General features: G+C 39.9%; 1 protein-coding gene across 6 annotated transcripts; it reads right to left on the reverse strand.

Moving 5' to 3' along the window:
- Positions 1–1802: 1802 nt before the first annotated feature.
- TRDMT1 (tRNA aspartic acid methyltransferase 1) lies at positions 1803–25088 on the reverse strand. 6 transcript variants are annotated; one of them, XM_054992067.1, is made up of 11 exons: positions 24917–25088; positions 17249–17358; positions 16551–16627; positions 15108–15179; positions 12457–12522; positions 11520–11589; positions 10557–10640; positions 8895–9253; positions 7104–7161; positions 4154–4283; positions 1803–2196 (listed from the first exon to the last, which is right to left on the reverse strand). In XM_054992067.1, exons 1-11 carry the CDS (start codon positions 24978–24980, stop codon positions 2096–2098), a joined length of 1191 nt encoding a protein of 396 aa, XP_054848042.1. In that variant the 5' UTR covers positions 24981–25088; the 3' UTR covers positions 1803–2095. The 6 variants fall into 6 exon arrangements, with proteins under 6 accessions (XP_054848042.1, XP_054848044.1, XP_054848045.1 ...); XM_054992069.1 differs by lacking the exon at positions 24917–25088 and adding an exon at positions 22096–22184; XM_054992070.1 differs by lacking the exon at positions 12457–12522.
- Positions 25089–26250: the final 1162 nt, after the last annotated feature.

The raw sequence follows: 26250 nt of genomic DNA on the forward strand, positions 1-26250 counted from the left end.
ATTACATGGAAACTTTGTCATCTTGTTTAAGAAAAATTCAATGTGACGCAGTGGTTACAGTGTCAGACTAGGATCTGGGAGACCCAGGTGCTAATTCCCACTCTGCTATGAGAGCCTGCTGGATGATCTTGGGCCAGTTACACACTCTGTCATGTCTGTGCCCCATCCATGCCACTACTTATTGCTGACCTGTTGTTTCTGAACCAATGTTTCATGCTATAACTTGATGTCATATTACCAATGCCATAACTGTTTCCTTTCACAGGCTTATTGAAGCTGCAGGTGCCTTATCTAATGGACTGTAGAAATTCTCAGTGCTTCTGACCTTGTATACTGCTCACTCCCATGCACTGCTATGTCTCAACTTTGATCTCTTGCTTTCTCAGTGTCTTGACTTGATAGTACAAATATGTGAGACGGCGGTCTCAGGACAAGTTTGCGCCAGAAGTCCTGTTTTACTGGTGGGAAGGAGAAGGAGCAAACGTGTGTGTTAAGAGGAAGGATTTTCCCACAGGTTACCATTCCTGTCAACCTGTTCTTACTGCTTAGATGCTTACCTTACTTCTGAGTAATTCTATGGACATATCTGTGGAAATGATCTGATTTCTGAATAAAGCCATTTAACCAAGAGCCTGGATTTCTTGCTGCAATGGTACAGGGATCTATCTGCCATAGCCTGTCATCCATAGCCTGACCTACCTCACAGGGTTGTTGTGAAGATGAAACAGAAGAGAGGAGAATCATATAATCTACTCTGAATCCCCAGTGGGAAGAAAGGCAGGGTATAAATGAAGTAAACAAAAACAAACAGAAAGGCAATTGTGATAGTAAACAAGATTGGATTTCAAAGCAGGTAATCTTTGAACCCACACCACCATTTTATATTGTTCTAGTAGCCAGAGAAGAATTGGAACTATATCAACTTGCGATCAGTTATCTATCCAAAACACATTGTGCCAAACCCAGAAGTAATAGGGGTGAAACCAAGGGAACAAGTTGGCACAATATCACCTTTAGCTATATCTCTGCACTCCAGTATTCATTGTCCCATTGGCAATTTCTGTACCTATCAGAATCTAAATTCAGGGACTAAAATATACTGTTGTCATAAGAATACCCCACGGGCATGGTACCAATGACAGAAGATGGTATCTTTATTGATTGAAAGCGCACAGAAACCTCAAGAGCACTTAAGTGGTCTCATATATCTGGGAAGCAAGAAATATCGGACATCTAATGGGCTTTGAATTTAAATAAACTTGGACAGGAAATTGAGCTGAATTGGATATTAAATAGCCAAGTCGCCAAAAAGGTTAAAAAAAATAACCTGAGGATAAGCATTAAAGGAAATAGAGAAAGCATAAAGGCAAAGTATAGCTGATAGCAATTAATTGTCAGATATTTCAGATTGCTAAAGGGAGGGAAAGGACATATAAGCACAAGAGGATGCAGCCTTGGGCCAAATGTAATACACAAAACTAAAGGTCCGTTCTTACATTACATTACATTATTTGATTAATAAAACATTAAGGCTTTAGGGAATATCTACTAGAGAAAAACTGGTTTAACAGTAATGCCTTCTTTGTTCAAGGGGAGGCTGGGGATTGTACTGGGATGAGGGGCACACTGAGAATCATTACTAAAGAATGGCCTCTTCAGCAAACAACAATTTCCATGATCCTTTGGGAGAAGCAAAGCCAGTTAAATTGATATGAAAGAAATATTTTTAAAGGCACACAAAGGAATGACAGCTTGAGATTACTTTTGTTACAAAACAGTTTATTGCAACATAATTAAGAAAACTGATCACCATATTTTTATAGACAATCTATTTTTCATGAATCCATGAAGGTTTCAGCATTCACAAAGTATAAGGTAAAACTAAACTTTGATTTTTTACTGTGTTTTTCCACAATTCATATGACAGCCACATACAATGAACGAGATGTATTCTTGAGATAGGTATTTGTAATGAAAGTTAAACATGAGCAGCCTTACAAATAGTCTCTGGTGACCAGTTTTACTCCGCTTCCAAATAAGAAATCTGTAGCAGAATGTTCACTGGGCAGCCCCCTGGCCATGTTGCATCCCAATGTTATCCAACCAAAACTGAGATTAATTTTGCAACCACATGTACGTTGAGACTGTTCCCCAGCAGACGGTAACGCTGTTTCATGGTTACATTGCCAGGAAAACCTAAAACAAACACAACTCATAGTAAAAAAACAAAAGAAATAACCAGACTATTCTTCATGCTCTTGCTTATAGGGATTTGATTAAGTAATTCTAAATGCATTTACTGGTTGTTATTTACATAAATAATTATACTGTTCTTTTGATCTGCTCCAGAACATACTGCAGTTATTAGAAAATACTCCCGAGTGGAAACGAACACTGAATTCAACCTAGTCTGCATCCGCATGGCAACCACTCCCTGCGTTGCTTTCATTGCTGAGGCCATTTGCAGGGTCAACGAAATGTCCATGACTGGTTGAGCAGGACTCAGCCATTTTGCAGCTTTCCTTTCCGGACAAGCTGGACAAAAACTGTCTGCACCTGGGACTTCAGAGGAACTATTGCCTCGTGGCAACAGATTGTTATAATGTTGTTGTGCAAAAGTAATTGCTGATTTTTTAAAGCCCTTTGGTAGTGTGGAGGAAAAATAATGGCATGGGCAAGACTTTCAAAAACAAACACCTTCCTGCCCCAATAGTATGCAGGTATGCTTGGACTGTGTTATTTCAAAAAATATCAGGCTTGGGAAAAAAGATGGCAGCAAAACAGGGGGAAACTGGGGAAGTGGACAATTAGAGAACATAGTGTGGACACTTTAAAAAAGTACTCCAATTTGGAAACAAAGGCAGGGCAAAACATCCATGTGGAAACACACTAGTCCTAGTTTTTTGCATTTCTGGTACTTAACAGCCAATGTACATAGGGCTGTATTCTATAATTCTGCTCTACTTATTGTAAAGCCTTCCTCCAACACAAGGAACATTCTTCCACCAGAGGAAGGCTCCATTGCTCGCCTGAGGGAAGTGGTACAACCAATTATCTCTACAGTACCTGTCCTATTAAGTATGAAAAATCAGCATGCACTCAAGCCAGTTTGGTACAGTGGTTAAGCACAGCAGGACTCTAATCTGGAAATCTGAGTTTGATTCCCCGTTCCTCTGCTTGAAGCCAGCTGGGTGACCTGGGTCAGTCACAGCTCTTTCAGAGGTCTCTCAGCCCCACCAACCTCGCAGGGTGATTGTCGTGAGAATAACAACAACACACTTTGTGAACCATTCTTGAGAGAGTGTTAAGTTGTCCTGAAGGGTAGTATATAAATTGAATGTTATTATATATAAATCAAATTTAAGATTAGATACATTTTAGCTCATGACTTGCAATCTATGTAATTGCTACACTAAAATGTAGAATACTTCTTGTGTTATCTGCCATTCTTTTTTGTTGTTTGGCAAACAACACCACTGCCTCTATTTGAATATAATGGGGAGAAAATTATTGGGTGTTCAGAGACTACACCCAAGTAATTCCCACCTTAGCTGCAGATTCTGTACAGTGAATCCACCTCCCCACACCTCTGAGCCAACCATCCGAGCACACCCCTCCTTCCCCTTGCTCTCCAACATGTGGAAAAAAGCTTTCTAAATAATCTGATGTCATTCTTTTGAAAGCAAGCCACAGGTGCAAATGCCTCTTGGTCAATTGTAATGATGTTGTTTCAGCAATCTTAGGAGACCTATTAACATTGACTATGATAAAACAATTAGGATAGTTTATTGCTCCATATAATAACTGCATCTGCTGCATCCAAAAGGAGGAAGCACTAACATAAATCCTTTCCCAAAGAGAATATGAACTGTGATTATGGGCCACTTACATGCATTTTAAAATCTACTGCTCAGTGGCCAGAAATTTACAACTGCCTCAACTATCACTGTCATTTTCCCCACTGTGAATTACAATACAAGAATAACTAGCAAATATATCAAACCCGGAGACCAGAAATAAACGAAATACACCAGCCTTGGTTATAGTTTGTAGAGTGCAGGGGTAGAAATGTGTTAAATACATAAACGTTATATGACCTCTTTTTCCATAGACACCAGAAGATCCAACTAGGTCTTAAAACTAGAACACATACCAAATTCAGGAGGAAACCCATGTAGATTTGCTATTTCCCTTGGAGTAAAGTACCGCAGTTTAAGTGTTGACAGTTTCATAAGCTTCTCTTCTTCAGACAAAGTCTCAAAGGATTTAAACACTGATTCAAGCTGTGAAAAATGTACAAGACAACTGTTCAAAAGGGACAATTATCACTCCCCTTTCAGTAGCAAGTAAACATAATGGGAAGATGTCTGTTAGTAACCCACAACATGGGGCTGCTTGCAGGCTAGACAGAGCTTCAGAATACTTGGGGGATACTCCCAAGGTAAGCAGAAAAGATTAGTTTTGTACATATCCGCCCTCCTCCTCAGCAGTGGCCTGATGCTTTAGGGAGCGTGGAATACTGAGAGCGGTCAAATGTTCATTAAAAGGAAATGAAAAGGGGAAAGAGGGTAGAATTGGATTGTTCAAGCCACTAAGAGGCTTATAGAGGGAGATTTGTATCAGGAAGAAATTTCCCAATTATTCTACCACGATCCCTCATTCCATAATGTTCTTATCTGAATGTGCTATTTCAGCAAACAGTGAGTTTTAAGGCCCCTGAAAAGCAAACCAGAACTGAGCTGAAGCTACCTCTCTGTTACATCCATCTTGCTATGAGATGGGGCAGGAGTCAAACACCCAAGACATCTTGGCCTGCTGTAGGGCTTAAATAACAGCATATAAATGTAGACTAGCTACATTTCAGTTGTGCGAGGGAGCTTCCAAGTGCGGTTTTGTGATCTAGCCGAGGGCAACATAACTTCCCCAACCCTTAAAACAAATCTTAAACCTTTTAAAGGTTTTTTTTTAAACAAACTTTAAAAAACAAATTTTTGCACAGCAATGTGCTATGCCTAAGATTTGGGGTGAGGGTAACAAAGGTTTTCACAAAACCATTCAATATAAAATTATTTTGTCAGACAAGTTCATTTCAATATGTAAATCAAAACCTGTTGAAAAGATCAGCCGGGCTGCTATTTTTGCAGTTGATTTAGCACTAAGATAAACAAATCAAGTAGAGGACTGATTTGAGGCTTACAAGCACGGATTCAGAAGTGTGCTGGCCTCCTCAGTCTCTGTGGTAAACATGATCACGTTGCCACATGGCTCTAGTTTAGTCTGTTTGGTTCTGAACCTTTCAAATTAGGGCTACCAGACATAGCAATCAGTGGGAGGGAATGGGGGAGGCCGACTTACAGTTGGGAGGGAGAGTAATCAGTTTAAGCCAAAAGTGACATCTTCAAGCTAGGATGGTGGTAGTAATACTCTAGCATATGCCACAAACTCTATGGTTTAACCATAGAGATCCAGGCAAATACTAGAGTGTCACTCAATGCGATCATGTCACTTCCCAGAGGTGCTAGAGGCAATGTCATCACACCAAGGAAACCAATCAATCCCCCCCCCCACACACACACACTTTGCCATGGAATTTCTTCCTGCCATCCAGTTGAGCAGTGGTGAGCAACAGCAGTGGGGAGTGGAAATCTCCCACCACCAGCAGGGAACGCTATTTTAAATACAGTGATACTATATACAGATATCAGACAGGAACACATCCAGACTTAGGCTAAGAGTCCTATTTTCATAGCAGACTTCATAACAACCTCTTTTTAAAGATACAAGATATTTAGTCCTTAAAAGCAGACCTAATGTTAAAAAGGAAATTATAAAAAGGCAAAAGGGGATTTAATGAAAAGTAAGTGGTTTCTGAAAATACAACCAGCAAGCGAGATGACTCCATTTCAAAATTAAAAGGCCATGAAGAGGAGCAGGATATTATGCTGTGTCCCTGAAGGTTCAGAGTGAAAACAGTTGTGTTTATAGAAGCCGTGACTGGATCAATATTAGGCTTGTCAAGACAGTCTAGACACATTCTTTGAATTCAGTCTTTGAATTCTTTGAATTCAGTCTTTGATCCTGAAAAATGGCCACTAGGCAGGCTTACAATACTATGATAATGCCCTTAAAATGATTACCACAGGCACCATGATAAAAGCCATAAATTATCATCAGTCTGTCCTGTGTACAACTGCTGGCAGACCTTTCACCTAAGATGTTAGGAAGATAGCAAACATTGAAATGAATAACTTCTTTTTACAACTGTGGAATATTAACCATCATTGGGTGTTTCTCTTTAAGTTAATAATTTTTTATAAAGTCCAGACAACATATGTCTATTTCTGATGAGGGCTAGTTCAACAATATCATTTTGCTAAAAACAACAGCATGAAGTCCACAGTACTCACTTGTCTTCAATTGGTTTTGACTGTATTGCAGTGCAATGCTAAAATTACTTTCTTGAGAGTAAGCCCGACTTAATAGGCCTGAATAAAATGCTGAGAAGATCTACTTGGGATAACATACACTAGGCTTGTGTTATTTTTTTCACATCTCTTTTAGGACTGCATTCCCCCATTGTAAATATAATAATGGTTCACATCAGTCAGGAAAAACACAGCCCTGACTAATATGAACCATTATTATATTTAGAGGGGGGAAATGTAGTTATACGAGAAACAGGAAAAGAATCACACAAGGCCCAATAATATACAATTCATCTATTGCATATTAAGATGTAACTGACCAATGGGTGTGTATGGGTGATTCTCTCTTTTGATTATTCTTTCCATTGTTTAACAAAAAACACTGGGATCCCACCACCACATCCCAGTGTGTACACGCACATGCACACATGCACGCATGCACACACACACCATCCCATCTAGATTGATCCTTAGTTTAGCTATGGAAGCTTATTTCTGGAGAGAATTTTCTCTTTACACACCCTGACTAACCAAGGCTTCACTATTCTGCACTCAGAACTGGAAGTAAATGCCACAGAACTCAGGTCCACCCAAGAAATCACACACAGATAAGCTTAGGCTGCAAGCAAAGAAGATGCACATTGAAAGGTAACCAAGAAACTTACAAGGCCACTGTACCTGGATATCCTCTGCCGTCTGCAACACTGAGCCAGTTCCTTCTATATAGTGGCCATACCTTAAAAATCAAGTAAGCCATACATCAAGAACCATACATTCCTTTGAGAATTCTTGCATTAATGAGTGCAGCGGTTAAAATGACAGTGCTCACAAACGGCTTACTAAAAGTCTTTACAAAGAACATTCATATTTCATGAAACTAATTTGAGGACTGCAAGAATACCCAGTGTGACCCATTTTTTTTTCTCTTGGAAAAAATAGTCTGGAACCTGATAGAGAAACTGTTCATGTTCTACACATATAACCAGAAACTTCTGCAGCTTTTGCATTTCTTCATCTTCAGAGTTTTCTTCAACTGAAGTACTCAAAATGCCTTGACAGGAGTCTGTTAAACTGAAACCAGCAGTGCGAGGGAGGGAGGGAGGGGGGGCAGCATTAATTCCCTTTTCTGAATCATAACCAGACCTCACTTGCATCAAAACTTCCACAGATTCTGAATCCCGAGTGCAGTCTCCCAGAAGTACCATATGGGGTCCCCATCATATACAGTGGGAGAAAGACCACCACAGAAGACCAGATTCACCAACACTCAGACACAGCCATTAAGCAAAAGTCGCATACTTAATTTCAAAGTGCACAGAGGCAATGAACTCAACTGTACATGTTCCTTTTAAAAGGGACAGAAAGGGAAAATATGCCTGCTGCAAGTAGTAAGAATTTTTAAAACAACAGGATCCTTCTGCAGCTAATATGACTCATTGCACAAACATGTTTATTCAGCTTTCCCTTGCAGGCTGTCATTTTATGCTAATTATAGGAGATTCAGAATAGAAGAAACAGGCACCGTTTGCTTGAAAACTATTGAATAAAACACTGTCTGGAGAGAGATACTTTGTGGGGAGGAATGCAGTGGCTAAAAGCAAAAGTGTGCAATATAGTGACATTTCAAGGAAGTGAAAAGAAAGGAAGGAAATAGTTTGGTGGGCTAAAAGACTTTCTCCACCATGAACAGTTAGCATGCGGTTTCCTTGGTAACATGGAGGAACAAAATGCTCAGATCTCAAGTGCAGAAGGCTAACAGGGTGGCCAAGGTCAGCTAGAGAGAGACAAAGGGGAATAAATAAAACTCACAGAATCCGAGGCAGATTTGGGAAAGGGGATAAAAGGAACAGGGAAGACGATGGCTGGAAGTGCTGGGGTCTTGAGGCTTGCAAATGGATTGACCAGAGTCTGCATATCTAACCAGGACTTTGTGCTAAGGAACTAGAGACTAGGATTTGTGAAAAGGATGGATTAATACTGAAAGACCATCCTGTGTGGCAGAACTATTCTTTAACCAGAAGTGAATTGGAAGACAAAATGAGACTGTCACTCTAAAATTTTACTAAGGCAATTTCCTTAAGACGCAGATTAACAACCTGATCCTTTGCATGTGTGTAAATGTGATGACGCAGATCCACTGCTATGTAGGAATATACGATGCTGCTTTGATTTCTACAATCTAATGGCTAGACTTAGTAGTGCTGATGGTATTAATGAGGACTAGATCCATATCTTAATGAAAAATAGGAGCGCAGCCATACTTTCACTGGGAATGGTGAAAGCCATTCAATAAAATACTATGGTAGTCCTGCCTCGGAATACTCTTACAGGCTAGTATTCTATTAAGTCAAGAAGCTTCCAGTTGATATGTTCCAGAAAAATCTGGCTGATTTTTAAATTTATTTTTCCTCTTTAAGAAAGCTGATGCGTGGCTAACACTCCCCGACATGTTCTCTCAGAGAGGCTTACCCTTTCGTGAAGCATGTAGATCTCCTGCAAGTAGGTGTCACAATGTCTAGAAGGAAAGCGTAACGCAATAAAGACTTGGGAGGTAGGAAATATTGACTCAGTCCTTCTCCATCTTCCTGGAGGAAATCTTTTAACATTTGCACGGATACATCATTGTCCATTTGCTGCTTCCTTTCTAGTTCTTCAGTTGTTTCAAGCTTAAACAGGAACTCCTCCTTCCGCCAGCACTGTTGCCTGTTATCTTTGGAACTAGAGGCTGCTTCTTTCATAGGGACTGGGGATCCACCTTCTTCCAACCTTGTAGCATCTTTGGGTATCTCTGAAGTCACTGGCTTCAAGTTTGGGAAACCAGTCAATATCTAACATTAAACAAAAATGTGCAAATGGAATTTAGAGAAATCCACCAGTTCAACTGTCATATAGAGCTGTTCCATGTAAAATGTTATTCTGCTTTTGCCAAAAAAATAGCTGCATATATTATATATTTAAATGGGATTTTGCTCTGGAATAATCATTGCTTTTAGATATCAATGATTGGACCCAGAGTCCATTCCATTAATGGTGGAGCTTTCTTCCATGGTTAAGCAGCTTCCTTCCAACACAAGAAGCCTTTCTCCAGTAGAACACACACACACACACCCCTCGCCAACTAGAAGAAGACTCCACCGTTATCAGAATGGAACCCTTTCGTCCTATCATAGATCGTGTGAGCCAGTTAAGATTATTATTTCAACTGTGATTAATCAACGTTATGTTACTGCCAATATGAAAGGATGCATACTCCGCACGGCCTATTTGGAGATAATCAGAACACTGGTAACATGGAGATATTGTCAAAAAGAGTCCAGTAGCACCTTTAATCACAGCCATCTATAGGGTAAGAACATTTCTCAAGTTATGACTGGGAGATATGTTTGAATTGGTTCACATCAGTTAGAGTCTCTCGTTCCCCTTATTAGGTAGTTTGCACTTCAGTCTTCTAGATCTACAAGACTGAGCAAATGATTTGAAATGAGCGAGAGAGAGAGAAAGAGAGAGCGCATGCTCATATATATATATATGCTGGCATACACCATTGCTTTAAGTGAAGCAATCACTGTACTATATGTAGCAGTTGAACCACAATTCTTTTTAGCCAGAGTGAGATCAGACCCGTGAAATCACTTAGACTAATCTGGTTTCAGTGTCATACGGACTGGATTGGACAAACTAAACTCCCAATAATCCAATAATCACTATTGGAGGAGTTTTCCATCTGTACACAATTGTCTGGCATATAAAATGGATAAATTGTGGATTCTAACTGGTAAAGCCCTGCACCTAGGCTCCAATTAGCAGGGAACAGGGCCTTTACTGAGGTAGCCCCAAGGCTCTAGACTGCTTTGCTTATTGAACAGAGGTAGGTGTTTTGTGCCACTTTCCATTAGTCTTTTCAGATTTCACCTTAGTTTGGTCAGTCTTTCTGGCAAATGTATTGCGTGCTTTACTGTGCCTAATTTTTAACAATTTGATTTTTGCAATTTTACTTTGGCTTTTCTTTCAGTTATGTTTCTAATTTTTTTATACATGCTGCTTTGAGCTTTTTTGCAAACGTGGCCTGGAAATGTTTTAAAGCAATAAATAAAAGCAGATACTATGATCATTACAGAATGGTAGCCTCACCTTATCCAGTGCTTGAAAGGGGAAGGGTTCTGACTGAAGCCTTGCAATCAAGAAGTACCGCAGCCTGGAGTTTGGTATGCCAAGCTGGAAGCAAAGCCCCAACGAGTAATGAATACATGCAGGGAAAAAACGTACGTTCTCTAAACCCCAACTTTTGTTATAATGAAATTATAATACTGCCCATCTGAGTAGGGCACTGTGCCCATGCAGCTGCTGTCAATTTTAACACGGCTTGCACAGAAACCACACTCAGAAGTAAAAATCTATGGCACAAAACCATCTCAATATACTCTTAGCACAAATTCAAACCAGGGCAGTAGTAATCTAAACAGACAATGCTCAGCATCTACACTGCTAGGGTTCTTCTCAGAATTAGGTTTCTTCAGAGAGACTGGAGAAGAGGGGAGAGGGAAATGTGGGTTTGAATTTGTGGTTCAGATGAGACCTCATATTCAATTTAAATGGAATTTATATCTAATTTACAAGTGTTACAGCTATAATAAAAAGAAAACACACACAGAAACACAGAAGTGCTTCATAGTACAGTCCTGTGCATAGTTACTCCAACCTAAGCCCACTGACTTTAAAAGACTGGAGTAACTCTGCATAGGATTACACAGCAAGTCTTGTAGATTTTTCTGAAATATGTTCTTATTTAGGGAATTGTGGATATAGCTTAATTTTATGTCAAGAAAGACCTGCTCTGTATTAGTACTGAAGCAGGGAGAAGCACAAATGCTTTATACTTCTGATTCCTTACATCTCTGTCCTAGCAGAGGATGCCTTTTCCATCTTCTGGATAAGAAATGAAAATCTCTGTTTCAGATGAGCAAGCCATACTCAAACTATGGTTAGACGGCAAGATGCAACAAGAGAAAACACAATCTTCTTCTTCTAAAACAAGTGTGCAACTTATGTTACAATACAATTTGGGTTCGATTTTTAAATAGTGTCATTACTCACACAAGTTGGAGACAAAAGGAATTCTTGATATGCAAAACCACACTTTCCTAGTGTTTGGACGAGTTTGTCTCTGGGAAGAAAAAACAAGATGAAACCACGGGCAGGAAGTTGTCTGAAGCAATCCTGAATATAACATTTTTGCTAGAAAACTGTTATACTGTCAACTTTACATTACAAATTATATTTTTCCAACCTAACTATTTATCTTTATGTTCCATATATATCTAAAGTGTTATACTACTATTTGTTTATGATTTTGCTATCATAAACCCTCAGACTCATGTACATTCTCATCACAAACAAACTGGAGTTTGTTCATGATGTCTGAAATCAGCCATTGTTTTATGGCCTGTGGAGTTAGGGAAACAGTGTATGGATGAAATCCCTACTGCATATTAGTGAGAAGAACTGAGAGTTATATTTTAAAATTAAATATTGCCCTCCTTATAAATCCACATTTCAGAAAACATATAAATTTTCCTTATGGGTCTCAGATGAGAATTTGTTCATTCATTACTGAAGCTTGGCTCCTAAGCAGCATGAATGGAGTTGCACTAAAAGAGGACAACTCACCCCACTCACTACAGCCCTCTGGGACCCCTGTCCCCTGATAGACAGCATGGGAAGGAAATTAAGAGTCTGCAGCAGGAGAGGTGAACAGGCAAAAAGCTCCCTACCCTTCTCTACAGGTGGAAAAGCCTTTCTGCTGTTGTGACAGTGGAATGGCACTTTAGAAACTAAGATTTTCAGTTCCACAGCTGTTCTAATCAAGCCTGGGCCTCATCCTTATATTCTATTATATGGCAACATACATGATTTAAAGTCAGTATTTCAATGCCATTTGTTCCCCACTGCAATCAACATTTTTTTTTCCAGCCTGAAAGTGACTTCTTGCATCCTTCTTCCCCTTCCTGCCAATTTATGGATTCCACCGTACCTGGCCATAGATGTTTCAAAGCCTTTGACATTTTCTAACAGCACGTATTTTGGTAGTCTTGTAAGCCTGCAAATCAATTTGTTCAGACTATAGTCAGAAATCAAGAACTATTGGATCAAAATAAACTACGTTTATTCATCCAGCCACTACTGTGACTGCACATGGTCCTGTTCCCATTTAAAGAAAAACAAAAGGCCCCTCTCAGCACTCCTAGAACAAAGATGCAAGTAAGCCACTATGAAGAATGCAGCCTTTTGATACGTACATACAATTAAAGAACAAAAGGACTGCTGTTATGTCCCTTCAGGTGATGACCAGACCCTGTAATTCTCTCTCATGTGCATACAAAGCTCACAGGTCTTCTTGAATTCTTCATATCAGAATTCAAATGTCTTGTTCTCAGGGAATCCTTTCTATTATCGACCTTCTGCAGCACCACTCTTATGTTGCCTAAGATTCTGGGGTGCAAGGATTAGACAATGGCTGTAAACTTGCATGACATGCGGAATAAATAAATGATCATCACTAACGTTATTTCAAGTAAGAAGGAATAATATTCTCCTTGCTGAATCCTACAACTCACACTCTGTCATGCGTTAACAACTTCTCCAGCCAAGCTTGGTTATTTGCAGACATGCGAAAGCACAGAGTAGCATTATCTCAGTAAAACACAACCCACTGGAGTTGGGGCAATCCAGACACAGCTCTTCAAATGAGTAAAGTCAAATTAATTACAGGGGTTGTGCTTCCATCAGGCATGTGACCTTATGCTACTTACAGATAAAAGTCACTCAGCCAGACTGTTCTCACAGTGAAGGGAGAAAAAAAAATATTTGCAGTGTCTTGTGCTGTGCTGGAGAGAGATATTGCACTACATATGCACCCAAGACTCCATGCTTCAGGTCAGGGCCAGGCAGTTTTGGCAAAAACCAATAGCAGAACAAGAACAGTTCCCACTCTGAATACCTTTGTTACCTTATTTGCAAAACTGAGATGCATAACAGTTGTTACACACACACACAGAGAAGTGAAAACTTTAAGCGCTCTTGAAATTTTCTAAGGTTGTAATCCTATGTACTCTTACTTTGGAATAACATTCATTAAAATGAGTGAAGTCCTATTTCTAAATAAACTAATGAGCCAATGATAAAAACTGAGACTACATATTGGCCTGATATTATATGAAAGAGAGGAACAGGCTTTGGTTTCCAGAGACTGTGGCCAATTTCTTGCTGGTTTCCTGAACTCTGTGAGAGACTGATGATCTTGTCTCTTCAGTATTTTTGTGCAGTCACTCACTCCTTGCCTGCTACATGACACATAATGGTATCATATTATTTCATCTCTCTCTCCTTACATAAATACTTTAGAATTAAAACTGGCTTCATCAATCTCTTTTCAAGCATATTCTCTGAAGGAATAAGAAAAAAATCCTTCAAAACAATTTTTGAACTGCACATTCTTGCAAACTTCCAGCACATAACAGTTCACTGTAATAAACTGTACTCATAAAATTCTATTTTATTATAGAATTGATAATAAAACCTCATACAGATCATCAAGTTGGCAGTCATTTTGTGCTGGGTTTTAATATTGTTTTATACTGCACTCAACTTTATGTTAATATTTTATGTGGATAAAATCTTTTTCGGTTGACCAATAAATGGAACTGAATACAGATAATGATTTCCATAAGCCACGTAATACAGTTCAGTAATAATAATATAAACCATTTAATTACCTGAATACCTCTGAGCGTCTAGAATTATCTCCCTACACTACTGGGAGGGCTTTTTTTTAAAAAAAAAGACTAGCATTAAACAGGCTCGCATTCTCATTCGGCTGCATGTGTTGACCCAGTCTCAAACACAAAACCCCTACATCTGCACAATAATTCATCACAGGCTAGCTGTGTTGTTTAAAAAATAAAACAGTTTTATCTTGGGCCCATATAATGAAGAAATCATTCCAACTTCTAAAGAAATCACTCACTTTCCTGGACCAAATAAAACAATTTGAAGTGATTCCTGTCCTGAGGAAAGAAGATTCTGTAAAAAAAACTTATGTCAACTCATGACTATTACAACCTGCTTATTTATTCTTAATAACTTTTATAAAGTGACAGTAAGCACACAGGAAATATTTCTGTTTAAGATCAATATCTCACTTGAAGGGCGGAGGAACTCCATTTAGAAACTTGATGCAACATATAAATAACAATATTTTTCTTCTCTGTAAATAGTTCATTGGAAATGTGTTATCAGCTTTGTTATATCTCTCTTTTTGTATAAGTTCCAGAAACCAAAACTAATTTTTTTTAAAAAAAGAAATCACCCACTTTCCTGGAGCACGGGGCAGGTGCCATGGGGAACAATGCTCAGAAGAGCCACCTGGGGCTCCTGAGCCACTGAGGGACTATCTATGGCCTAGAGACACTCAACTATTATTTGTGTGGCATCCACACAATCCCATTCAGCTGTTGGGGGGATAGCTCTGTCTTATAATGGGACACACCGCTTTTGCCTGCTAATCTGAACAGCTGCCAGCATTGTGTGAATAGTTCAATGAGACTGGCTGTTTCGATGCAATATAAATATCTCTCTGTCCTCTGCAATATATTAAAGAACTATTCTAGAAGTTTTAATTGTTACCTTGGAAGAATGTCAAGAATATAGAGGAAACTTCGGGTCCTGGGATCAGAAGTATCACCCTGTCGGCCAATTCTGACAAAGAGAAAGCAAAGCATGAAAGAAAGTATGTGAATGTGTGATTTTCATTACACTGAGACCCCTGATTCAAACCTATAAAAGGCTTGGATCCCATTTAAAATTTCATTCTTGGAGTGTGACTTCCTCGCCTCCCACTGTAGCCCAAAGTGGCCCCCCAAATGCTACTCCTAGAAGATTGGGTACCCTAGCTAATAACTTGGTGTATGGAGGAGAAGAAATAATAATAATAATAATAATATCTGATTTATATACCACCGTTCAGGGCAACTTAACACCCACTCAGAGCAGTTTACAAAATGTGCTATTTTTATCCCCACAGCAGTCATCCTGTGAGGTGGGTAGGGCTGAGAGAGCTCTGGGAAGCTGTGACTGACCCAAGGTCACCCAGCTGGCTTCAAGTGGAGAAGTGGGGAATCAAACCCAGTTCTTCACTCTTAACCACTACACCAAACTGGACACCAAAATGTCTGCTGCAGGAGGTAGAATTGGCAAAAATGGAACTTTTAAGAGGATCCACGTCAAATATTAGGTATACATCAAGGGTTAAACACAAGTACTATCTCAGGATTACACTGTATATGAGATTGGGGGGAGAGAAATCCACATACATTTATTCACGGCTCCTCCCATTCATATGTAAAACAAGGTATTGAGTCAATTTTAAAGAGAAAATTGAGAATATGGGAAGGGAATCTCAACCCTGTCCTCTCAACTGCCTTAACTCATTGTATTCCATTGCTTTAACCATTTTTTCCTGCCGTTGTTGCATTTAGTATTGGCATCTGGTAGTGGTGAAAGTGCTGTAGGCAGTGGAGCAATATGAGGTAAGGCACAAGTGGGACAGTTCATCCTCACTCAAAGACTGCATTTTCAGTTAAAAAATAGACACCCAAATCCCTACTTTATGCATAAAAAGGAAGCTATGTGAATAAATAAAATACAGATCACACGACACTTTCCCATATTACAGTTTTCATTCTTAGGAGTGCCCCTACAACCAAGCCAGCAGTTTTGCCTTGTTTAAAGTCCTAGAACTTTCAATTGTCTCTTTCGAGTTCAAACTAAAGGTTTTATTACAGATAATAGATATAACACAATGAATGTGAGGTTCAGAAATCATGGTGTTCCAATATCCTCCCCTTCCCCTGTAACATATGTGGTTTTATAGTTTTATTAAATATTATTCAGTTTCATGTTATTTTTACATCATAAACTTTAAAACAGTATAGATAACGGAATGAAAGTAAGGTTCAAATCACAGTATATCATGCCTTGAACAATATTTTATGTTCTAAAATGTACATGAACTATTTCCCCCTCCCTCCTTTCTTTTTAAATCAGAAGCAGAGCATTCAAAACAAGTACCTTGTAAAAGGCTGACAAGGAGGGCTCATCAAAATCATATCAAAAGATAGTCTGTCAAACTCCTTTAAAGATATGCCCTGAATAGGAAAGTGATAAATTAGGTATTTTTCTTTAAGAACTGGTTGGTGTTAATCCTTGTTTTCGATATGTAATTTTGTTCACATATTCCATTGTATGCATCACCTTAGCTTAATAAGCTTTCAAATTCCAGCTATCATTTCCTAACATCCACCATACTGTTGCCAGAAACAATGTGCCTCTTTCAGGGTTTTATTCACTGATCATGGTTCAAAGCTTCCTAGTTTGGAAAACTGCCATTTGACATAACGTCTGCATGTAGGCATCTGGGCAAACTGGCATGAGGCAAAGTACTCTAAAAGTTCCTCACAGTTTCAAAAGTGGTTTGTGATGTTCACAAAAAGAAAATGAAAAAGAAAAGAAAATGGAAAAAGTAAAAAAAATCTAGTGGATCTTTAAGATGCTATTGGACTGAGATCTTGTTTTTCTACTGCAAACCATGGTTATCCACATGATGCTATCAAAAAGTCTTAAAAGTCATTTACTGTGATTTTGACACACCCTAGTTACTGAAAACCAAACAGAAGGGGAAATTCAGCCTGCTTTCTCACTAAACTTAAACGGCTAAGTGTATGTACTCCCAGACCAAGACAAAAACATTTTGCAGGAGTATTACTCACCTCAATTGTCTTGGACCACAGTGGGATGGTGGGAAAGTTGTGCTTGTAAACTTCATTTGCCACTGTGTTTACATCGACAGCTGCAACAACGTCTGCAGGAATACCACTTGCTACAATTGCAAAGGAAAATATTTTGTTCAAAGAAGTCTGCTGTGAAACAATACATCTGCTATTTTTAAAAAAAATCATTTGGTTTACAGCAAAGCTCTCAAAATCAATTGCACTAATCTAGATCTTGAAATAAAATTGCCAATTATTTGTTTTAGCTAAGCTATCACTGAACAAAACAAAGCAGTACTATTCTTTAACTTGCAACAACTGCAAAATTCAAGTAAACTCCATTCCTACATATTTCCACATGATTTCAGTCATCTAATTAACCACAAGGGCCTCGGGGCTTTTGAGGTCACTGTGGCACCACAATGCTGAATGTCTGTAGTTTAACCACCAGTGACAGGCTTTATTCCCTTGAAACCAAATGTGCCTCTTTGGAAGCCCATTTATCAGTTGGCTCAGTGGAATATGCAACACTGTCCTTGAACCTGAGTCACACTGCAATCCTAGGCCAAGTTACACTCTTCTAAGTCCATTGACTTGGACTTGTAGGAAGGTCAATGAAGTAAACTTAAGTGTAAGTAATTTCCCCCCTCAAACTTTCAGCTTGCTTGTATGGATAGAATGATACACTGACATAATAATAAGAATTCACACTTCTATAGTTTATACTTCAAAGATTCTAAGCACTTAACAGATACTGTATTGTAATACTTACAACAACCCCACAAAGTTAATATGGAGTGGGTGGGTGAAGGAGAATGGCTTGTTTATAAGCAGTGCTTTGTTTTGTTTTTTAAAAGGTGCCAATACTCATATATACAGTTGCACTGACTTCCACCAATTCCCCCCTCAGTACTTGGAATAGTCCCCCCAAAAGTGCCAGTACTTAGTATCGGTAAGTACCACCTCCAACCCCCACCCCCACCCCACACACCCTGATTATAAGTCATTTATTGACTCGATGGTAAAGGAGAGATTTGAAACAGAGAGTCGTATCTATCTAGCATATTCTTATCCCACGCTTCTTACAAGTTGCTCAGAGCAGCATACCTGGTTATCTCCCTTCTCCATTTTAACCTCCACACAACATGGATAAGTAGGTCAGGCAGAGGAAGAATGACAAGCCTAATGTCCACCCAGCAAGAGGAATCCAATGACCTATCTAATCCATAAAAAAACCTGCCCCCTGCACTAGCAGCTAACTCTGGGCTCTCAGGCAGAGACCACCCCAGACCTGTCTTTTCGATATCAAGAATTGCACCTGGACCTTGTGCTTGGAATACGTGCACTCTGCCATGAACCTGTAGCACCTGGTTGTTAATCTTGGGCAGAGTGGGAATTTGAACTGGGCCTTCCAGATCTTAGTCCAACAGTGCATCACACTGACTTCCTGATTCATAGCTCAGTCTCTAAAGTACACAAGCATAGAGCAGATTATTGAAATGTTATTGGCCACTGTGCACAGGTGAAGTTAGTTCAAGTGAGCTAATGGTAAGAACCCTTTACAACAGAACCCAAATACACAGAAAATAAATATGGATTCTATACAGTGATGGATAAACATAGTAACCTAAAAAGCCATTTCAACAAGATTACAGTAGAGTTTTTCAGTTAACTACTCAGTTGCATACATTCCTTCCTGCTATTATGTATATCCTCTTTTTGTGTAATATTCAAATAACTTTATCCATATCTATCTAGTACAAAATGTGTCAGGAGGAGTAGCGCACACATCAGTTTGAAGAAAGAGGACCCAAGAAGGGCAGCTTATGAAAGAGAAGCTTGTTTACAGCCCCATCATGTGTATACATTTATTTGGAAGATGAGTTCAATGAGAGCCACTTCCATGGCAGTGTGCATAGAACTGTGAGCTTGGCCCTCTGTATGCTCTCTCGGGATGGGAAAAAGTAGAAAGACACAATGCACCAGCCCTCATATCTATAGATGACACTGAACGGTCAAAGCTGCCCTTGCAAAGCAGACAACCACTGCAATCGCATGTTCTCAAGGTGGCTACCGCAGAAGACAGATGGGCAACCGCCTGAAGACTGGGGCAGAAGAATAAGATGGATCACAAAGCAAGAAAAGCGATCCAGTGAAATTCATGTGACTTATTTCAAAGGATCTGTCTGCAAGTCTTGTTTGTGCAAAAAGCATTTCCTAATTTTAAAGATCTCCGAAGTTTTTTTTAGCCCATTTTTGCAGGCTGGAAGGAAAAACTGCTTTCAGTAACCTCCAGGCACATTTTCACATAAACACCAATATTAGAGCAAACATATTTTGTGCATGCTGAAGGACCGTAACATCCATTTCACGAAGCCCACACTATCACCTTTTTTTTATTGGTCCTGGCTCAACTAGTGTTTCACAGCAGCACAACACAGATCCATTTAGGAGGTGAAGCTTTTCCTGACATGGAAATATGAAAATGCTAACAACCGTACTTTGCACCACTGTTAAACACAAGCCTACACCTCGCTCTGCTACAATGTTGACCAACACCTGATATTAGAACTCAGGTAAATTAATACTGACATCTAGTGAGGGGTAACAGAGCAACTTCAGCAGATCAGCTTGCAACTAAGGCTCAGAACAGATGCAAGTAATATACTGGATCATCCCAGTATATTATAAAATCAAATTACAGCTTCAGGCAGCTCCAATTCAAATCAGGGCCATGCAAGGCGGGAAAAGGTGGTTTCAACAATGTCCTCCTCTGCAAGTTTTGCAAACTGAAACCAGAGCCCTGTCACTGTTACAGTCCTTCAGAGGAAAAAGATGGGTAAAGGCAAATGCTATCTTTAAGTGGTTAATAGTGGGAGAGGGGTAAACTCAAGCATGAGTGGAAGAGTTCATCCCCATCTCCCCTTCCTGCTCTGTCCCTGTCTATCACATCTACTTTGACACTCAGAAGCAAGTAAATGCAGCTCCACAATTAATATCTAACAGCTACAGACACGTTGTGGCATAACATTCATAGCAGGGAAGGGATAGCTATTTGTATTTATCCTGCTCAAATTTCAGTAGCTATTGTTTCACTGGTAGCTAGCCAATCTCAAGAGTTTTCCCCTACATGTGCATGTAAAAAATACACAGACTTTCCATATTGGTTTTTCCCTAACAGGCCAGTTAACGGCTCTGTATCACATGACTATTTGAGTGATCACATGGTCTATGCGGGCTGTCCATAAAGAACACCACATGGTGTTTGGATGGCAGGAATTACAATGTGATCATTCTGCTCAGCCAGGGCATTTTTAAAGCAAATTCCAGGCTCTAGCAAATTCCAGGGGAGTGGAGAAACTGACTAAACCAGGTTCAACCAGCTTCTGTCAATTAATTCAAATGAACAACTTCACTCGCATACACAACAGGCCTCCTGACCCTGTCAAAAGGAAATAAAAAGAGAACAGCTTTTGAATCTGGAGAGGGCATTAAAGTAGTCTAACGAGTCACCGTGTAAATAAGATACAGTCTTGAGTGTTTAAAAATACAGTCTTGCATGTTTAAAGGGATTTTAAATATGTGTATTTTAATATAACAATATTATGTGATACAGAGGCTCATGCAAGCTTCACGTGGCTGCTGCTCCCTCTTTTCTTCTTTTTAATTCAGCTTCACCACAAGTTCAAGGGTTTTACAAAGAGGGATGCAATGGAGGGACTCTGGGCACACAGAACCTCCAGCGTGGGCTGTTCTTTTCACCGCAAAAAAAGCAGGTGGATCACATGAGCAGGAGCATTTTGGTAAGTCCCAATTAATTTCAAAGGTTCCTTGGATGAGAAGGGCATGCAAGCTCAGAATTTACCCACTGGGTGTAAAACATACATGGTAGGGCTACATGTGAACTCAAGAGCATACAATATGTCACGTCTGAATCACCTTACTGCATTTGGAGAGATTCTAGAGAAATAATTGCTGTCTTTCCTGAGCCATCACTGGGGCAGGGCTGTAAGAGGCAGACAATGCTAGTCATGTTAGGCCAGATGCAGATTCAGCCTTTGCAGGATAAGGTTGAGCTATGGTATGAACGACAGCTCACATCCCATCCAACTTTTAATGAGATGTGTCCAGAGCAAGTCCACCCGCATGTCTCTGTTTAGGAGCATTTAAAAGGACTTGCCATCACCCCTTGGTAACCATTGACTTCGAATATTCTTTACTTTCTAGAACAAACAAAGCAAGGAAACCAGAGCCAGATGGTTATCAGAAGGAAGAATCAGTGATTGCTGCAGACTGACGTGGGAGAGGGGCATTTCTAAACAAGGGAACAAATTCTTGTGTATGTCCTGAGACCCACAACCTTCAACCTTTTCTACAACATTAGCAAAATTTGAGATATCTCATGCTTCTGAAATAGAGATATGAAAGCCCTGTAAAGTTCAAGGAAAGTTTTCCTGGATGACACTCCCCCACCCCCCAAGTTTTTCCCATGGAAAAATTAGGAACTGTGGGGAAGCACGGAAAAAAATTGCATGAAATAGTTTCTCTGCTGGATGAAATACTTTAAAAGACAAGGTTTTACTCACTTGTAACATGCAATGTTTGATGCAAAACAATCTACCCTAGTAGATAATAATTGCTATGTATTCTGTAGATACATCGTTTAAATGTGAATAATTCACATACAATTACTATGTAATGTGTTTGATGATAATGCAATTAAGTTCAGCATCCAAACATGCTGTTAGTCCTACTGTGTCTATATAGGACTATTTCTGTCCAAATAATAAACTTCCTTTTGTTTACTACAAAATCTGTTTTCTAATTTCAACTTTTATTTTTCCTACCTCTCAGTTGGCAGAAATGAAGATACAGGTCCAAAAATACCATAGAGAGCAGTCATTTGCAGCTCTCTGTCAAGTATTGCATATAGCTGATATTTTGCTTGTAGGAAGTTAACAACAACAGTGTGCTATTTATATACCCCTCTTATTGACAGATGAGTGCCTCACTTAAGTGGTGACCAAAGGCAGTATTATCATTATCCCACCAATACAGCTGGGAAGCTGGAGCTGAGAGGAGTGGCTTATCCAAGGCCACCTGTTGAGCTCATAGCAGTGGTATGATTTGAACTAGCAGAGTGCTGATTCACAACCCTACCACTTAACCACTATGCTACAGCAGATTTATACTTTTAAATTACATATCTATAGTATATTCTAGGTTACAAATGATGCATTTTATGTTGTTAAAATAATTAATTTCGAAGGGGAAAAGTATGTAATACTTTTCAATTTCCTAAAATTGTTGACCCCCCCTAAAAAAAAACCTGGGGGGGGGAAATGGGAGGGAGTGTTTAGTGTCCCTAGAATCAACCAACCAAATAAAAGAGCAAAAACTGCACCTACCCCAGTTAGTATGAAGATAAAAAGATCAAATTCTTCAAAACCCATTAACTTCAATGGATTTAAAACGGTGTAACTTTGATTAGAATCATATTGTCAGTTTTGTCTTCCTTCATTTCCCATTTAGGGAAAAATAAAAATTAGGCAGAATTACAAAAATATTTGATTGCTTTTTAGTTTAAATCACTATAGCTTTGCTTATACGGACACTTTAAAAACCTATTTAAAATTGGATTTGAATAGAAACATATTACAGTGCACACTTAATCCTTTAGACTCCATCACCTCACTATCAAACAAATTGAATTGAAGTTTAAACTAGAGGGTTTTTTGTGACTAGCAGTGCAATCCTATGGAGAGTTACTCCAATCTAAGCCCATTGAAGTCAATGGGCTTAGACTGGAGTAACTCTCAATAGGATTGCACTGTAAAAATATCAGACTTTTGAAGTCTCAGATAATAAATGACACAATAGTCTGTACATTACTGTGGCAAATTATAAGTATTTATGGCCTGTTGGCCAAACATCACAAAAAATACCTTTTTGTCTTACAGACACAAACTACCTCCCCTTGAACCTGGGAAGTTCTCAGGCATATGTAACCCAATTCCAGGCATTTTTACTCAGAAGTAAACCTCACTGTGTTCTATGGGATTTAGTCTAGAATGTATGCATGTGATTGCAGATTGTGGTTTCAGTTTCAAGGACACTTACCATAGATAGGCATAGTCTCATTAATTTTATTAAGTACTCTTAACCGATGTGAAAAGAATAACATCAGGATCCTGGAAAATTTATACGCTCTTCATATAGGATGTTCAGAGTCTGCACTAACAATTTGAAAGCAGCTATAGCCAAGCTTTATTCACAATGAGCACATAGCTGTGCGAAATGCAAGTCTTACATAGTATTAGGAAAAAATCTGTAGGCTTTACTTGGACAAGGAACAGAAGAGATGAAGTGGTTCAATCTTTTTTAAAGGCCATTTTTTTCCCACTACCATCACTCAAAATTGGTAAGCTGATCAAGTACAATTGCAGAATTTGTTTTTGGCAATAATGCACTGAAACAAAAGTGAACTCCTCCCTTCACATCTACTGGTATCATTGAGTTAATTACAGCCAAACTTTATTCACAACGAGAATTTTGAAACAAGCATCTTTAATCCTGCGAAGGAAGAACACCTTATTCAAGTTTCTTCTGATAACAATTTGTATTTATTTGGGCATAAACTCCCATGATCTATTCCCACTTGTCCAGATGCTCTAGCTTTTATAAGGTGCAACAAGATACCAGTTTGGGTTTGCTGCACAGACCAACTTGGCTACTATAATGCAAAATCCAACTTGAATGGAAAATGTTTTGGGGAAGGGGCCCATACACACATCTGTCTCTTCTGGATATGATAATATTAAACATGAAGGATGCACAAGGCAACCCCTTTTAAGCCGAGCAATCTGGCAGGAACCATTGATAGAAGTATTCCAGCTCATCCAGGCACCTTTATCAGAATCAATGGGATGTGCCAGATCATAGCTGTACCTCTTACAACAAGCCTGTAAAGTAGGCCACTATTAATCCCCGATTGCTGATCAGCTGCTGAAGCTGAGAGGCAGTGACTTCCTTAAAGACACAAGAACACATGAAGCTGCCTTATACTGAGTCAGACAACTGGTCCAACAAGGTCAGTATTGCCCACACTGACTAGCAGAAAATCTCTAGGGTCTCTGGTCAAGATCTTTCACTTCATCTACCACCTGATCCTTTCTTAAGATGCCAAGGACTGAACCTGGGATCTTCTGCAAGTCCAAGAGCTGTAGTATCACTGAGCCACGGGCAGTCCCTCGCCGAGGATTGCCATCCTCCAGGTGGGGCCTGGAGATCTCCCCTGATCTCCCAGCTACCACAGATCAGTTCCCCTGGAGAAAATGGTTGCTTTGGAGGGTGGACTTTTATACCCCGCTGAAGACCCTCCTCTCTCCAGGCTCCACCACCAAATCTCCAGATATTTCCGAAGTTTGAGCAGGCAACCGTAAACCACTCTGTGAGTTTATGGCCGAGATTAACTGCGATTAGAGAGTTCACCCGGGAAAGTGCAACGTCAGGCTTTTGCAACCCAGCAGGCAGCCCCAGCCAGGAGACAGCCTCCGTCTCCATGGCAGCGGCGGGATCTCCCCAAGCCGCGTCTCCTCCCCTTCCCCGGAAGTGGCGAGGCAGCCGGGCTGTTGCTGCAGAAGCGCCCGGCGAGCAGACGCAGCGTACCTTGCAGCGCCTGGTGCATCCCGCCGATCCCGCTGTACAGCTCCAGCACCCGCGCTCGCGCCATTCCCTTCCTTCTGCCCCAGCAGCACGCGATGCCATCGGGTCACCTCTCCGACAAGCGCACTCGCGAGCAACATTTGTGTTCCGGGCCTCTTCAGTTCCCACCTGCCAGCCTCAGAGCCCGCTCTCTCGAAGCTGGCGGCAGCTATTGGTTTATAGCCCCACCCAGAAGCAAACGCCACGCACTGCTATGTATGAGGACCAACCAAAATAACGCAATGCGACGTGCGAGTTTTCCAGAACAACTCTTCGTTGGCTTGAAAACAAACCCAGAAGGGCGCATCCTATCTGCTTTTATTTTCGTTGGCCTTAAGAAAAGGCAAAGAGTGCCCTCGATAAACCAATGCTTTGACTCAGTACAAGGCAGCGTTTGCGTGCTCTGTTACACGGCGTTTGTTTTCATTCCGGCAAGAGATTTCTGTAATATATTTAAATGTACAAATTAACAGATAATTCAATGATTAACAACTTTAAGCAGGCGATCTAACAAAGCAGATCTGCTTATTTGCTGTCCGCTGTCGCTTTCCTAGAAACCGAGTTCTGTTTGTCCCGTTAACTCTTTTCTTCCCTTCCCCCATTTTGAGTGTTTTTGCTAAACTTTAGCCAGAAGCTTAAGTTCTGAGGAACTTGAAAGCTTACTCACTACTCGAAAACTCGCACCCCAGAAATCTAGTTGGTCTCTACTGGATCTGAATCTTGCTCTTTATACTACAGCTCAACATGGCTACCCCCTGAAACCATCACTACTTCATGCGAGCAGAACCTACTCAACAGGACTGAGGGATGTCTGCTCCAAATTTGGGCTGTAATAAACCCTAAAGTAATCACTGAGCCAGTCGCCTGCTAGTGTTTGGGACCTTACTGCTTTCAAGAAGGTGGTCCACTTTCTGAATGTATATAAGTTGCCTGACTTGTACAGTGGGTCATCTACTGATGTACTTTGTTATATCTCCTACTTAAAGTTGTTAATTTATCAGTTAATTGGTATATTTAAGTGTTTGTAAAAAATCTCTCAGAACTTGCTTCCGAAGTACCTTATTCAAAAGTGAGTCAGAAGTCCGCTAAACAAGCAAATACATTTAAGAAGGACAGATACGATACTATTGCCTTTGGATCCCCCCTCCCAAATGGACCAGTTTGTCAGTTGCAGTTGTTCTCAGAGTGTGGTGGGAGATGCTTCCTTCTGCTAAGCCTCTCTACCTGTTAAGCAATATTAAAGACCCTGGAACTAAAAACAATGGGGTAACAATACATGCAATCAGAATTACCAGTTT

Source organism: Eublepharis macularius, chromosome 11, assembly GCF_028583425.1.
Source record: "Eublepharis macularius isolate TG4126 chromosome 11, MPM_Emac_v1.0, whole genome shotgun sequence".
Lineage (NCBI taxonomy): Eukaryota > Metazoa > Chordata > Lepidosauria > Squamata > Eublepharidae > Eublepharis > Eublepharis macularius.

Excerpts from the sequence above, each read along its gene's own strand:
- TRDMT1 (XM_054992067.1), bottom strand. The coding sequence starts at position 24,980 with ATGGCGCGAGCGCGGGTGCTGGAGCTGTACAGCGGGATCGGCGGGATG. Across the intron at positions 16,628-17,248 it reads TGTGGTCCAAGACAATTGAG|GGCATATCTTTAAAGGAGTT; the intron begins GTGAGTAATACT and ends TTTCCTATTCAG. Across the intron at positions 2,197-4,153 it reads TGGGTTTCCTCCTGAATTTG|GTTTTCCTGGCAATGTAACC; the intron begins GTATGTGTTCTA and ends TGTTTGTTTTAG.